Genomic DNA, 15,932 nt, shown 5'->3' with positions numbered 1-15,932 from the left:
TGAGCCAACTTCCTTGAAAAAAAACAAAAAGCATGTGATCCCAAAAAAGATCCAATTCAAAATACTTTATCCCAGATCATAGATATTATGTGTAAACCATATATATAAGCCGAAAAGAAGTCTATTGTTCAGTAGGATGAAAAACAAACAATCACGGGAATTAGAAATAACATAAATGAGAAAAGTTTGGAAGATAGTAAGCAGACTTTAAGTACTGGAAGCTGGAGAGACATTGGTTATTTAATATATCACAGATACTATGAATCCCCTTAGTTGATCAGGCTTGGCATCAAAGTAGCTGAAGCATACTTTTCCTAACTGGAGAGTATTTCATGAGAGAAGTTTAGATCCTCATCAATTTCTCTACTTTAGTATTATAATTTCCTAGATTATTCCAGATTATTAAAGAAGGAGACATAACAGGTCTGAGTCTAAAATTTAAGGGTTCTCATACTTTACAGAGTGGAACTCTTCCATGACAAGAAAAATAAAATAAACTTTATTTGACCTTTTTTGTGGGATATATTTTCACCACTCTATCTCACCCTATTTTAAAAGTTTAATTATGCCATCCCTAGTCACAACATATTTGCTGCTCTTCAAACAGCTGAAATTGAAAAAAAAAACCTTGTGACTGAAGGGCCTTTTCCTTCCGTGAAATGCAATGATGCCATCACTCCAAAAAATTCAATATAGCTTCAAAGAACCTCTCAGAGGGGTCAACTTCAAAGATTATTTGAATCACTGAAGCTGCTACACCATGAAATGATCCCATCCTTGACATGCCTCCCCTCCATTTCTCCTGTCCTACTTTCTAGAGCAAGATGGCACACTGACGCTGACCAAGAGGACAAAGCAATCAAGTAAATCAAGGGTCAGTCCGCAAAAATTGCCTTTGCTGACAATGATTGAAACATTGACAAATTTAATCTTGTTTCCTTTTTCAATAGTGAATGAAGGTCCTTATGCCACATCACTTCAGGCCAAAAGGAAATTCTTTTTCCAAGCAATGTACAACTATAATTGAGAAATTCACTTCATAATGGGTTATGAAGTTTTTTATTTTAATTTATTTATCTTTTGCTACACGCTCAAAATGGTGTTGATATTACACAACCGTATAGCCATCCAAGCTTTAGGGACAACATTTAGGCACAACAACAATATGAAGCTGTTACAAAGCATTTATTCATATAACATGCATTCCATGAGGTCATTTATTAACATTATTCATATATCATATTATGAATTGTATATCATGTTATTATCAATATAATGTAACTTAAAAGTAAAGTTGCCTCAAGAAATAGCAAATGCAATCATCATCACCATCATCATCATCACTGTCTTTGTCTTGATTCCAGACAAAAATTTACTATCTGCAGATATGACATATCAACCTTTTGTTTCGAAATCAGCCTCAACTGCAATTTATGTATACGTGTTTTAACCAACACCTCTGTGAATTTCTAAGCAGTCAACTGCTTTTTAAGTGCAACAAAAAGTTTTGTGTCCACAGTGACTTCTTTAAGAGCAGTGAACATATGTCCAAAGCATTTCTCTAGAACAAAGCCTTCTCTCTGTGGTAATGCACTACAATGTTGTATTCACAGGAGAAATTAGGTGATCTAGTCCACAGAGAAGGTACTTCATTGATGCTGTTTATATTGGTTTCCAGAATGACCATATTTGTGCGTCGTGTTCTTTGTGTACAGATACATTAGATAGCACTTCAGGACTGCATGTTTAAATCATAAATAACATTAAAATTAAACAAGGCTTTGTGCGTGTGGAAACGCACACACACACACACACACACACACACGCGCGCACACACACACACACACACACACACACATTCTCTCAAATTAGCCATAACTTCCTCCAAAACACAACTACATATATGTTCTTCCTTATGAGCGATTTTCCACTGTAGTAGAAAATTCTGCATAAGGAAACATGCAATGCATGCTCCAAACAAAATATACAGTCATTTTATAAGGAATTTTCTCACTCCACTATGTTTCTTGAAACAACACAATTAACTGTCTAAAATAGATTTTTTTTTTGAAGAACAAATAACGGAAAACAGAGGCTTACCCGTAAGGACACTTTAAACTTTAAACTGAGTTATTTAATAAACATGTATTCCCACTTCAGAACATTTCCAATAAGTGAAAAACACGTTTCTAAATTCTTGTGCATTAGTGTATTCCTTCCAACAGTTCCAGATTGTCAAGGATACTTAAGTGAAATGAATTCATGAATATAAACACAAGTGTCAAGGCTCACTTCAGTAAAATATTTCACAATATTCATCAAAGCATTCTAATGAGCACAGTCAGAGGTGCATTGAAATTGACAAGGAACAATCCATTAATAATGTTAAAAAAAGACTGCATCTTGTAAACTACTGTAGCTGTAGAGACGGGCATTTTCCTTGATTGGTGTCTTTCAATTAATTTTCAGAAGGGTTTGTGTAATCAAGGGGACTTGGCTTCGTATTATTTGAATATGCTTCTTAATATCTAATGAGGTATATCATACACTAATAGTGCCAGTGAGCTTCAGACAGGAGTGTTAGAGTTCATCAAACTTTTTTTATTTAACAATAATCATGGACTTGCTTTTGATTGGCTTGTATGATTATAAAAGCAATCCCCTTTCAATAAGGCAAAGCCAAAAACAATTGCATCCTTTTTGACCTGACGATTCTACCTTTTGAACTTCAGACGGGCTTTGATGTACCTCAAAACATATTGTAAAAATCTTTTGCAGCTGCAAGCATTACCTGTAGCTTGTGTTTATTGAAACTTTGACCTTTTCCTCCCAACCCACATCAAATATTAAGCATGAATTCAGCATTTAATATGCAGACAAGGCATCTCTTAGATTTGATTGAACATCTCCGCATTTCAATATATTCTATTTCCCACACTGTCATCTAATTAGTTCACCGTACAGAACATTTCTGTCAAAAGTCAACTCTAATTGAATACATTGCACCTAATAGGGAATGTTTTATCCATGCTAGGTCGGATAGATCCATGAAATTGAAATTAATTTTAATAACTAAGCGATTTGAACTGAGTGATTTTGCTTGCATTAATACATTGTCTCTGAGAATAATGCTATCCCTTCATGGACTGATGATCTGCAGATTACCTTTCCCTATTGAATATTTCATTGGCATGAACTGTTAAAGGACACTGGAGCTAAAAGGTACCATGATAACCCCCAACAATGTATTTGTGCATTTCTTTTCATTTTCACAATGGCTTGAGAAACCGTAATGCTTTTTAAACTCCTCCCCACCCATCCACAGTGAATTGTTAATTAAAGTTTAACAGAGTTCCAGCAGAGACCACATGTACTCCACTAGAGTAAAATCTACTCTATCAGAGTTGAATTAGCATTGAATGTTCCACTGTGCAGTCATGTGTTCCGGTCCATAGCTTGCTGCTCAGATATTTGCATGGACAGTATGTCTTGCTTTCCTTTGCCACTGTAGAAACTCCTTCCAGGAGGAAGAGATCTGTGACACCTCTCCAGTAATATTCATCAAAGTGAATTGTCTTGAAGAGCTGTCCTAGGGGAAGAGGTACGCAGAAGAGACGTGGCTCCTATGGGTGAAGTGGAATCTGGTGGTTCATCTCCTGAAGTGGATACATTTCCTTCGCCCAGCCCAGCAAGGAGACACCAGCGATATTAACAATCTGAAATGAAAATTTTTCATCTGAATATTTTCTCCGTGCAATTCATTACGAGACCGTCATTGTGGCACCTGACATGGTTCATTTTTGTTTACACTTCACAATGATTAACTTAATTATTAAACAAAAAAGAAAAAACAGCGCAATCAGAAATTGCAACCCTTCCACAGTATTTGCTGGAATACATAATCTGGATTTAGATGGTGTATCGGTGCAATATCAAAGTAATGCTAAGTGAATCTGAAAATGTCCATGCCCCAGTTCCTGTAGGAACACATTAAGAGCAAGATGTATTCCCCTTTCGTCAGTTCTTTTGTTTTTCTCGCATAAGTACATTTCACCACATCAACATTTGACTTTGTACTCTTGCCAGAATTTCATTATGATCTGACATTTCTTGTCATTTCAGAAATGGTATATGATGATGGAAAGCTGTGCAATTTGAAGCGAGCAGTGACCTTATCCAATCGATTCATCCATTAGCTTTTCTTTTTTTAAACAAAATAATACAGACTAGCTTTGAAACATTATCAAAAAACAACACAACACACAAAAAAAACACATTTTGTGAGGTGCACTGCTTCGTAGCCTTTATTTGTCAATAAGATTATGAGGGAGAAAAAAACCATGTTTCACAACCTCTGTGCACAGAAAGCTTTAGACTGCTTCCTCTACGGCGAAGAAGGGACTTCCTACCTGCAGACTTCAAAGGAATTTCCATTTTATCTCTATTCCCATTGTGTGCAGAAACCTTGAAGTCCTGTGTCATATTTCCATATTGGTTTTGATGGTAACTTCATATGGAATACTATCACAGCAGAAGGAAATCACAATGTTTTGTGATATAACCATTACTGTCAGTATCAGATGTTTCCTTTGATACTCCAAGCATAGTACTTTTTATTACTATTATTATCACTATAATAATAATAATAATAATAATAATAACAACAACAATAATAAATACCACCACCACCACTAACTGTCGGGACAGTGAGGATTGAATAAAATATGTTTATGTTCTGAATCCAGCGGTTTTACCGGCTAGCGCCCTTGTTTAATGTCTGTCACTCTGAATACAGTACATAAGTGTATCAACAATTAAAACTTGTCACTTATCCAACATATAAAATATATTGATTTAATTTGGTGATTATTATTACAAATATGTTAGGAGGTAATCCAGCTCAGCTATGGATGTTTACTTCTGCTTCCAATGCAGAGGTGATATTTGTTGACAAATAATCCAGCCAGTTGCGAGCTCCATTTTCAGGCAAAATACTTTCCATATAACAAAACCACATTGCACAGTGTTGGTTTCCACTTGAAACTGGAATTGCTTATAAAAACTTTATACTGTCAGACCTCAACAACCATTACGTATATAAAGATTAAGAGTTTTAATCAATGATTTCAATTACACGTCACAGGTTGCATTCAAACTTAAAATCAAAAGAGACACAATTTTTGTGCGTTCAACAGCCAGGCAAGGCCTCTGACCCCTAGTGGTTCCAGTGTGCTGTGTCGTCATGTAATGAAGTAGTAAAACTTTCAAAACAAAGACAATTTCAGGACACCCCAGGTCTGTATGCATAAGTGACACATGACTTGCAATTGCCCTAAGGATGTTTCCTTTGATGTTTGTGGAAAGGGGAGCTGGGATAGAGTGATGGAGAGAACAGACAACATTCCAATGGTCACATACAGTAAGTTTGCCACATCAAATTATATTGTCTGTTTTCCAAAGCTGATAATCAAAAAACTAGATATGCAGTTAAATGGCCAGCCTATATGGGCTGAAAGGCCAGTTCTCCAGTTCACACATACCACTCTAATACATTTGCTGTGTGGATTACTCATCACCCTTGATGTGTCCTTTGACCAGAGAGTGCTTTGCTCCCCTCTTTTGTTTTCTGCCATGTGTAAACACTTTCATCGCTGCAGTGAATGCACTGGATTGGTGCAATTAAAGATTCAGAAAGAGCATTTCCTTTAATCTACAATATCACATCTGGGAAAAATATCCTAAATAAAGCCGCTGACTAATACAATCGAGAATATCCTTTGAAGATCAAATCAGTGCTTTTCTGTATATAAATACCCCTATTCACTGATTCTTAGTCTTTGCAGATTCATAGGCTATTCATATTCTAGACAGATATAATTACATGCTAAGCACAAAGACATCTATTTCAAAACTCTGGTTGGTAACAATTGGTTTTGTATGTTAAGAACATACTGAGGACAAAAGCTAAACACATATACTTCACCATGAACCCACATGAATCTCATTTGGATAGAATATGTAGACTTGATGTGAGAAATACCTATTTTATGCACATATTATTTATGTATGTTTTATTTTGCTTGCAAATGTACACAGCTAATGCTGCATATAATTACATTATGCATTCAGCGGACAACCATGCAAGTTTGCAATCAATACATCTGGTGTCAATCAATGTAAGAACTGCACAAACACATCATCATCCATTTGGATGAAACTTTTTTGACATTTCAGAATAAATCTGATGTTTTCATTTCCTGTCATCATGCTGCTGTCACTGAATGATGGGGTCTTGTCTTCGACATTGTCTGCTAGCATTTCCCTGTTATTATCACTCTAAATAAGCGTTTACCTTGAGCACTAGATTCATATCGACTGAAAAAGACACAGACAGAAATCTGTCTAGCGTGAAGAAGCAGCACAACAGTATCAACTTTAACCCAGGAATCACCAATGTTGGACAGACCGGCAATTAAAAAAATTCCAACACTGTCCTCAGACCAACTTCCTTCATTCCCTTATGGATATGGAATGTATAAAATGTCACGACCAAAAAAGATATTGCCACACTTCACAATACGCTGGAAAACATGCAAATTACTGCAGCTTTCACGTATCGCTGTAAAAATGAATATCTGTGAAATATAGTTATTATAAGAACCAAAATGTAATATATATATATATATATATATATATTGCAGTATATTTCATTTCCCTGAAGTCAATGCAAGGAGAAGTTGTTGGCAAGTTTCAATTTGATGGAAAACTTTTAAGTACTACTGTTAAAGCTGTTCTGGACCCGCTTTTGGATAAATTACGGCAGCTATCTTCTGTGACAGCACAGATTCATTTTTCAAAAGACCTCTGCTATCTTTTTACACAATTTCCTTTTGCATAGGAAAGCAGCACATGTGCGGACGGGAGTCTTGGCTACTTCCGCACATACACACTCGCGCGCCCGCACAAAAAGCTTTCGGAAAGTATACGTGTAGACAGGACAACAAGACTAACCTTCGCATTTAATCAGAGACCTAATTAAATCCAAGAAAAAGCCTTTGTTGATACAAGAATCTGTTACTGTTCTGATGAATGGGCTGTTAGTTCCGGCACTGTGCTACTTAATCTTTCTTGAATAATAACGCTTCCCTCGCACAAGGCCGAGCAGTGAATGCCACACTAATCAGTATTTCAGAGTACCACAGGCCAAGATGGTGAGGCTGATAATGGTAAATGCAGAATTTATTAGCATAGTATAATCAGAGGTACTCATTTCGGATTCGTGTCACACGGAACTGGCCGACACCCTCGCTTCCTGGTAAACGCAAGTAAGGAGGGAACAGAGGGGGAAAACAGGAGAGGGGTGAGAATACCAGTCTGGTACGTTCACCCAGACACACCCGACACCCAATAAAGAAAACATTTAACAGGGTTTTCCCTCACTAATCCATGAAAACTGGTACATGTTAAGCGTCTCACAATTGCACCATCTTTTTGTAAACAAACTGAAAACGGACCCCGAGGGATCTTCCAAATATATTTGTATAAAAAAAATTCAATAAAATAAAATAATTAAAAACAAACGAACCCAAGGAAAGAGTTTGGCTGTGACAAACAGACACAACGTGTTTGGCTGTTACAAAGAAAGATTTCTGGCTGCTTAGTACGTGCAAATGAGCCGAATTTTACTCCAGTGGACTTCGAGAAACCTTCATATTTACGGTGATCTGCAAACACAATGGTTGTGGACCAGTGGTGAGAGTTGAGCTGCAAATGGAAACAGAAAATCTACTCGCTATTACAAATAATACACTGAACATAAAAAGATACATTACTTTACTCCAACTACATAAACAATCAGCATAACAAATGATAAAGACTAGCAAACCTGTTTCAGAGTGTTGGTGCCATTGTGTGATCATTAAACTGCAAAGATCGGACGCTCAGGTCTTTAGGTCTTCCCTACTCTCTGGGTGTGGGTGGACAAAACGTGCGCCTATGCACAAGTTCAAATAAACTGTGGGTACAGGCAAAGGCACATAATGTTCTGCTGTAACGAAAAATAACACTGTGGCTAACTTAAATGAGCAGGATTAGCTATAGCCTACCTGTTAGTAGTGATAGGCTAATTAGTTGTCTGACTGTTAAGGACAGCAAAGGGAAACGGCAAACGGGGCCAATAGCAACAACCCACCTCCACAGACATTTCCAGCTCAATTCCCACCCCTGTTGTGGACCAATGCTGTTTTATTCAGAGAAGGGCTGCAGGGACCTTTGAAACGGCCACGCCGGTTTTCAGCAATACTTGCACACACTGATTTATACGGAGGAGGAACATTTTTCTAAACACAATAATAAAAATGCCAATAGCCACCTGTTGTCTCTAGAACTTTCGGCAGATCGAAACTCTCGCATCAACACACCCCTTATAAACTGTGGGACGTGGTCGCATGGCTCTATCGTTTTGTTCTGAAAAAGTGCACCGCTCTGATACCAAGGATTGACTCAAGTCAGTTTTTTTTCTATACAAAACTGCCCAATCAATCAAAAAGCTAAATGTACATAATTTCCTAATTTATAACAGTAATCCATGTTGCACATTTATCAGTTAAACACAGTCACTCTACTTACAATACATACTAAAATTTCCTGTTAGCACACCTATTAGACCTTGCATTCGAATAACTAGCCTTTTGATGCAAACCGTACCGAAAAATAAGATTTCTGGCAGGTACGGTGTGAAATAACAGCATGCTTATTTCGGTTCAGTGTCCTTTAAACACCAAGGAAAAATGCCACAAAACACCTGAGTTGAATAGAAAAATTCTACAAATGCAAAAATCTAAGTGTATTAAATAACTTTACAGTTCACAAATAGGTGAATCTTAATTAAACATTACGTTTACAAAAAGGTTATTGGACACAGGTGATTGCACTGTTATTTAACACTGTCCCTAGTTCCCTTTGACACGTTATTTGTCCAACGTCGCCACCTTGTGGCCGAAGGTCTGCTGTGGCTAATTACACCTTGGAGAACGCGGTCAGCATGGCTCCGGCAAGGACGATGCAGAACGCCAGCACCAGGATGATGGCGTTTCGTAAACCCTGTTGGGCAAAACCAGAGGGGTTTGGGATTTAGGAACGATCAGCCTACAACAGAGAGACAGTGGAACTGTTTCTGGTTTCAAAATTTGAGCACTTCAACTTCAATATTTTATGTTGAAAAAGTTCCTCAAAGTGTTGTTACAATGCTTCTGATGATGCTTGTCAGTTATCTTCTATGTAGCTTGTCAGTCATCTTCTATGAATTACTGTTCTTAGTTTTGTTAAAAAATAATTCAGATAATTTTAATTTTTTCAGTAGTGTCAGCATATGCTGTGGAATGCCCAAAATCGATAATGTTCCTGTCCCACTCTCAATGAATTTATGCTATGAACAGTAATTGTACATCTAGCCTACATACCAGAAGTCATCGAACTCCACTGCTGTCCAAAAAAGTATTAAAACAAGTCAGACATACTGTTTCTTTAGTCAGCATAATTCACCATTACGAAGAACCTGGCCATTGTGCTTTTCAATGAAACAAATTTATAAAGTGACAACAATTGCTTTTTTGAAATATAGAAAGTAGTTTGGCGTGGCACCAAAATACTGAGAATACTCCCCATTGAAATGAACAATTTTCTCCATTTGAAGTACATTTGGTAAAAACTACACTGTGGCCATGCTTTTTGTGATAATAGGTTGCATTTTCTGAAAATTAAAATATGTCTTTCTGAACTGTATTTAATTACTTCCAGGCTGATCGCTAAACGGTGTAGGAAAATGTAAAAAATTACTGCGAGTTGCGCAGAAAAATCTTCGGTTTTGGTATTTTTATAGAATATGTTGACGATACTGAAAAAGTGAAAATGAATGGTGTTATCCTTTAAAAAAAAAAAGGTATTTAATGTATGTGTGCATATTGTTTTGTATTTCATAATTAGTATGTTCATTTATAAAAACAACAACAATGAACAAAACACTCCATATCTGAGGATATTCACAGACATCAATGCAGTAGGGCTTTCCACTTCCAAGTGAATCAGCACGGCACTTGAGGACAACTGATTGGGTCAAAGGTAATTGCAATAAGATGCAATCAGTCTGTCTGCGCAACTACACTAATTTTTCATGACCACACAGGCTAAGGACAGACTTAAAAGCATAGACCAATACTGGTCTCTGTAAGTAAAATACTTGTTTAATCAGTACTTATTCGAATATCCCGTTGCTTGGTTGGTTTCCCTGATTCAAATAGCTGTATTCATACATTTAGCTGACGTACCGCTGCCCATGTCTGGCTTTAGTATGAAAAATTAAAACATATGCGCTTATGCCATATGTTGCCTCACCAGCCTACAAGATCACACTGTTATATCATATGATCAATCGCACTGACAGGTGTTTAAGACAAACCTGAGATGATCAAATAAACCATAGCAGTCTCTGACTACCTGCTGTACTATACTAGTTTTTCATATGCTGAAACTATACATTCTGGTCTGTAATATAGACAGTTGTACCTTATACCTGCCTCCCGAAGTAGAGGACAGTACTGCCGCGTTCTGTCATACTTACTTTAACCTCCTTGAAAACTAGGAATCCCCAGATAGCAGCAATTAGGCCAGGGCCCTGTGAACACACACACACACACACACACACACAATAATACGCATAGGCTCAACACAGATGAAATCCAGCAGCAATGCACTTTCTATTGTACCAGTATTATACGAGTGTTCAGGTTAACTTTGGTAACAGCTATGTAAACTCCCAGCAAATCTTAAAAATGGAAACAATTTCCTACAGGCTGTAAACTACATCCCAAGCATCACCTCCATGTTATTCCATCAAAAGCTGACGTCCATGCTCATCTACAGTTTACATATGTGATATAATGCAAAACATGAAGGTATCGGCGTCAATGAATACAGACAGTCAATTGATACAGGACCCAGGATTTACATTTCATGCATCTCTAATTATGACACACGTGATATGCCATATGTCACATATCCTATGAAGACCAGCTGACACAAGCAGATTATAACACTTACGTTTGCTCATGACATGACTGGCTTACGAAGGCGTTATAAGTTATACACAAGGCCCCCTACGCGTGTGGTTCTGAGCCGACTGACTTACAGCAGTAATGATGGGGAAGCTGACCACTGCACTCAGGTAGGTATTCGCCATGAACCAGCAGCAGGTGGCTAATCCCCACATCACACCGGAGGCGAAACCTGAAAGAACAAAAACACTGCAGCCACCCTAGTGCCAACCGAGCTGCCCTCGGTTACCCACAATCCGCTGCAGGCCAGCCCACTCTGTTCACAGTCACGCTGCAGGTGAAGCTTCCACTGACGCATTACCAGGTTGTTCTGGAACTGTTTGATTGGCTAATCAGAGTAGCTAAGATGACTCCTGGATGCTGACTATCAGAGAACCATGTGTAAACGACATCATTTTTCCTGCTCTGTGCATTACAGCACACAGGTGTAGTGGCATAAAGCAGCAATTGAAATCATTTTTTTACAATGATTAAAGATTACCAAGATTTGCCCTAACTGTAGTGTACAGAGGTGCTCTAAATTTAAAACTACAGTACATCATGGATGGGGGGGTCCCTTCACCAACTGATGTGTTTCAATGATGGAACCTCTCATTTCAGTTTCAAGATACTGAACTCCACCATGACTGTGTAGCAGCTTAGCCTTTGAAGCAAAGCTTTTGTGAAAGCTACACCAACCAACCAAGCCAAAATATTCCACTGCCATCACACTTGTCAATGTTAACAGGAAAAGTTAAATTGTTTAATTTGCATGCTATAAAGACATCTTTAAAAACATCTTACCTGGCAGGATGGCTCTTGAGTAGACTTTAGGCTTATTTTTCATGACGGCACAGTAAATAACAAAATAAACAGTGCTGGTGAGGAAAGTTCCACTGAACTGGGCAAAAACATAGTCCAGGTCTGCAAGACAGGAGGCGCATATATCAGACAGGAATGAAAGGGCCCAAAAATGAAAAAATCATATTCAGGGAACCATTTGAGGACTTCACTTAAGGACTCAGGATGTATCACTATGACTTCACACTGAGAGCTCCCTTAGGAATTGCTCTAATTCCCTCCACTCACTTAATTAAGTTATTTACCCTGCTGATACATTTTGAGTGTGCCTGTTTCCATCTATGGAGTGCAGTAACCCTGATAGACCACTAGATGGTAATAAATTGCACTTAAATTACAGAGATGTGCCTGTCTCTGACCGCACTTGTTACCGGGCGGAAAATAAAACCAAAGATCCCAGACTCGGCTTACCAAACTGACTTGCCCCTGCGAACCTGGAGTCGTTCCTGGCGGCGTGGTTTTTAATATGGATCACAGGCACAAAGGTGGAGCCGTACAGCACACCCGCACAGGCAGCAAGGACTGAACCTCTGGGCGCATACAAAGGGCAGAGTAGCTGGATCAGACTACAGACTGGCTATCTGACCCAGGACAGACCACAGAAATAAAAACTGGATTTGTTCACATCGCTTAAAATGGAAAGACTGTAAGGTTTGTCAAAATTAAAAGCTGCGTGTTTGAGCCATCACTGAGACTGAGAAAGTTGCCAAATTTACACCACAGACAGCTCACTCAACTATGGTTTAGTAAAAAGATACAACCCACGTCTACAGTTGAAATGGCTCGATTTACTTTTTTCATCTAGGTTGCTCACAAATAAGACTATGGAAATGGAGAAAATGATATTAAAAATTAATCAAAAAAAAAAAATCCTTTTGCTGTCCTGAGTCAAATACAAGATTAAAATGATCCATTACATTGCTAGATAGGATAATATTTATCAATTGAAAAATACTAAATAAACAGGAACAAATGAAGTGATTCAAGAATTAAATCCCATGCGACCCAGCTATAAAAATGAAGTACACTATTTCTGCCAAAGTTCAAAATACATGTAAATAGATGTAACATACTTAAAAAGAGGAGACATGCATCCATACATGAGACATGTATATTCAAAGAAGGCATGCATACTGTACATACACGATACGCTTGGATCGTGGACTTAGTGTGTCTATCCACGAGTCATCAGAGGAAACCAGACCTTCTGAATTGATTCTCTGTCAGAGGGGAAAAAAACAGATCAAATGAAAACACAGATGCACATATATCAAATATCCAAAACTACTACATACACATAATAATTTCTATAAAAATCATTTTCATGTGAGAATACCACTATTGGCAAATAGTGTTTGTCTGGTGTTTGAGACCAACTCTCATGAAACAAAGCTTTCTTTATATCATAGTGCGTTAATGAGGTTATTATTGTAAATAAAAAAATATGTAATAACACTTACGCTGTCGATTAGTAAAGGAGTCTCTTCTGAAGATGCCGATCTCTGGACATCACTTTTCACAAAGAAAAATATGATGGCACTAAAAAAATATAGGAATAAAAAGGCTTTTGGTCAGTCAGTTACTTATAATGCATGCCACTAAGTCTTGATAAGAGCAGGAGGGATTAGAACCTGGAATGTACTGTATACTAAGCAATCTGGCTAGCCAACCAAAATGCAGAATGCTGAATTTAAAACAATACAATCATGACAGAACATACTAAATATACATTAAATTACAAGTTTAATAAAATATTGTATTTTTTTCCCCACCAATTTGACCATTCCTACTGCTACTGTGCTTACTGTCACTACTACAGCTAGGAAATAGTCATGAATGAATTAAACAATAAGTGCATATTTTATTTCAGTACACCATTACCTTAATAAACATAGTCCTGCGCCACAGTAGTTCAACACTGGCTGTGCGACTTCCTCAGGGTCCATCCCAAACCAACCAAACCTGCAAAAAGGGTCAATAAAATAAACTAAAACGAACACAGAAATATAAATTGTAACAGTAAATAATTTAAGAATGTTCCACTTCAATCAGTAAACGATGCTTAGGGCTACTGTAAGAGTCCGATAACAGTAGTAATGGCTATACATACCTCGAACTTGCCCAACCCATTAGTAGATTAAAGGAACCCCAAATTAGCATTCCGAGTCCGAGTCCAATGGTTTTCAGTATGGGCACAACCGTAATATTACCTGAAAAAGTAAACAAGAAATCTACTTCAACACTGGGGTAAATGCTTAACAATTACCCAGAACAGGAAGCGTAAAAACAATGTATGAAGAGATCTTACCTGTTGCCCATATGACACCGCCCAGCATCGCCAGCGGCCAAAATTTGGGACAGTTTAGAATGATGTTGGCCACTAATGACACGATCCATATAGCAGCACAAAGAACCCACTGGAAAAACATTCCTAAAAAGAAAACACACAAACGTATCTAGTTGATAGCAAAGTAACAACAACAGAGATCACTGGTACGCGACGGCTAGTGAGCCATCTAATTAGCTATTTACAGGGGAACCCATATTATATTATTCAGGAAGATTCAGATTCAGTAAGATTACTTGCAGAAACTCTAATATATGCCTATGCCTTATCAATAATAACAATACAGTTCCGGATAGATTGCTTACCATCACCAGTGTCAATCTTCTTCACAGGAACAAAGTTGCTCCCATAAAATACAACGGAGATAATGCACGACACAAAACCATAAGTCAGCTCGGTGGTGTTTGTCGAATTACCCGACTTGGTTAGAACAAACGGAGAGTGTGAAGGAGTTTCGGGTTGTGCATCTGCAAGAGATAACGACCGAGTCAGTTCGAAGACTTATCCGCCCATTCGTAGCTAGAGTAGCTAACATTAGCTTGCGACAATAACTGAACGTAGCCTACCTTGATCTGTTTTCTCCTCAACATCGTGACAGTAGATGAGGCCAAATAAAGTTGTAAGCGTCAAAACCGTTGTCACAATATTCGTGAGCAACATGTCTGGATGTTTTCACAAACTCTAAAATACGAAAATAAACTTTAATACGTTAACTATTTTCTGTTTTGACTATCAGTTACATTGCACCGCTTCCGCTGTGCTGAAGCGAGAACGTCCATGCAAATCAGCTGACTAAAGTCATGTGATCCATACAGCGCCCCGTGTATGTGAGATTTTACAGTGATGTGCAGTTTAAAAAAAAATGTCATCAGTATGTCTGCCAGATCAAGATCACGTGAAAGAGACCAACGAATTGATATATTGCTTTAAAATGACCTTGGTAGCCTGTTTTTCCCTTCTGGGTCAGCACTGCTACTCTGAGATGCTATATGAATACCTTGTTCTGGTTTATGGAGAGAGCTCCAGCCTAGTCTCATGACAATCCTTCTCCACATGTGGGGTAATAAGCTTTCTGGGATGTCAGAACTGCAAAGCTGGACAGCTTAGAACACTCTGAAGCATCACTATTACTCTCGGCAGGGAAAGGAGTGAGCAACCAGCAATAAGTTGAAAAAAAGACATGCAGCTTTTATTTGGGTCTCAGGAAATCCTGGGGGCAGATGCATGGCAGCAATCCAAACAATCATAAAATTTCAGAACTTTCAAAGCCAGTAGATTGGTCACACTGCCAAGATTTACTACTCCTGTTACTTCATTAAACACCGTTAAAATCGCTATCTTTTACACTTAAATGTTTTTAAAAAGAGAAACATCATGCAATGTACCTGAGGTGCTAATACAATGATACTTACACTCATTGGCCAGTTGATTAGGTGCACCTGCTCGTTAACACAAATAGCCTGCTCCTCCAAACAGCAAATCATGTGGCTGCAGCTCAATAAAGCATGTAGGCAAGGTGAAGAGGTTAAAATTTTTTGTTTGACCAGAAAATACATTTGACAAGATGCATGATGCAAGTGACTTCGACCATGGTATGATTGTTGGTGTCAGATGTGGTGGTTCCAGCATCTCAG

At 38.0% G+C, this 15,932-nt stretch overlaps 1 protein-coding gene across 1 annotated transcript; it reads right to left on the bottom strand.

Moving 5' to 3' along the window:
* Nucleotides 1-7,221: 7,221 nt before the first annotated feature.
* tmem144a (transmembrane protein 144a) lies at nucleotides 7,222-15,447 on the bottom strand. Its single transcript, XM_064335371.1, has 13 exons — nucleotides 15,235-15,447; nucleotides 14,865-14,979; nucleotides 14,604-14,765; nucleotides 14,260-14,382; nucleotides 14,062-14,161; nucleotides 13,833-13,913; nucleotides 13,412-13,490; nucleotides 13,095-13,171; nucleotides 12,363-12,481; nucleotides 11,895-12,014; nucleotides 11,186-11,283; nucleotides 10,619-10,672; nucleotides 7,222-9,102 (listed from the first exon to the last, which is right to left on the bottom strand). The coding sequence occupies exons 2-13, from the start codon at nucleotides 14,956-14,958 to the stop codon at nucleotides 9,019-9,021; spliced, it is 1,191 nt and encodes a 396-aa protein (XP_064191441.1). The 5' UTR covers nucleotides 14,959-14,979; nucleotides 15,235-15,447; the 3' UTR covers nucleotides 7,222-9,018.
* Between the last annotated feature and the right edge of the window lie 485 nt (nucleotides 15,448-15,932).

Source organism: Anguilla rostrata, chromosome 5, assembly GCF_018555375.3.
Source record: "Anguilla rostrata isolate EN2019 chromosome 5, ASM1855537v3, whole genome shotgun sequence".
NCBI classification, from domain to species: Eukaryota; Metazoa; Chordata; class Actinopteri; order Anguilliformes; family Anguillidae; genus Anguilla; species Anguilla rostrata.
Note: the sequence above shows the minus strand (reverse complement) of the source record. Positions and strands in the feature narration are given on the sequence as shown.

Excerpts from the sequence above, each read along its gene's own strand:
- tmem144a (XM_064335371.1), bottom strand. The coding sequence starts at position 14,958 with ATGTTGCTCACGAATATTGTGACAACGGTTTTGACGCTTACAACTTTA. Across the intron at positions 12,015-12,362 it reads CGCAGGGGCAAGTCAGTTTG|ACCTGGACTATGTTTTTGCC; the intron begins GTAAGCCGAGTC and ends CCTGTCTTGCAG. Across the intron at positions 10,673-11,185 it reads GCTTCCCCATCATTACTGCT|GGCCCTGGCCTAATTGCTGC; the intron begins GTAAGTCAGTCG and ends GTGTGTTCACAG.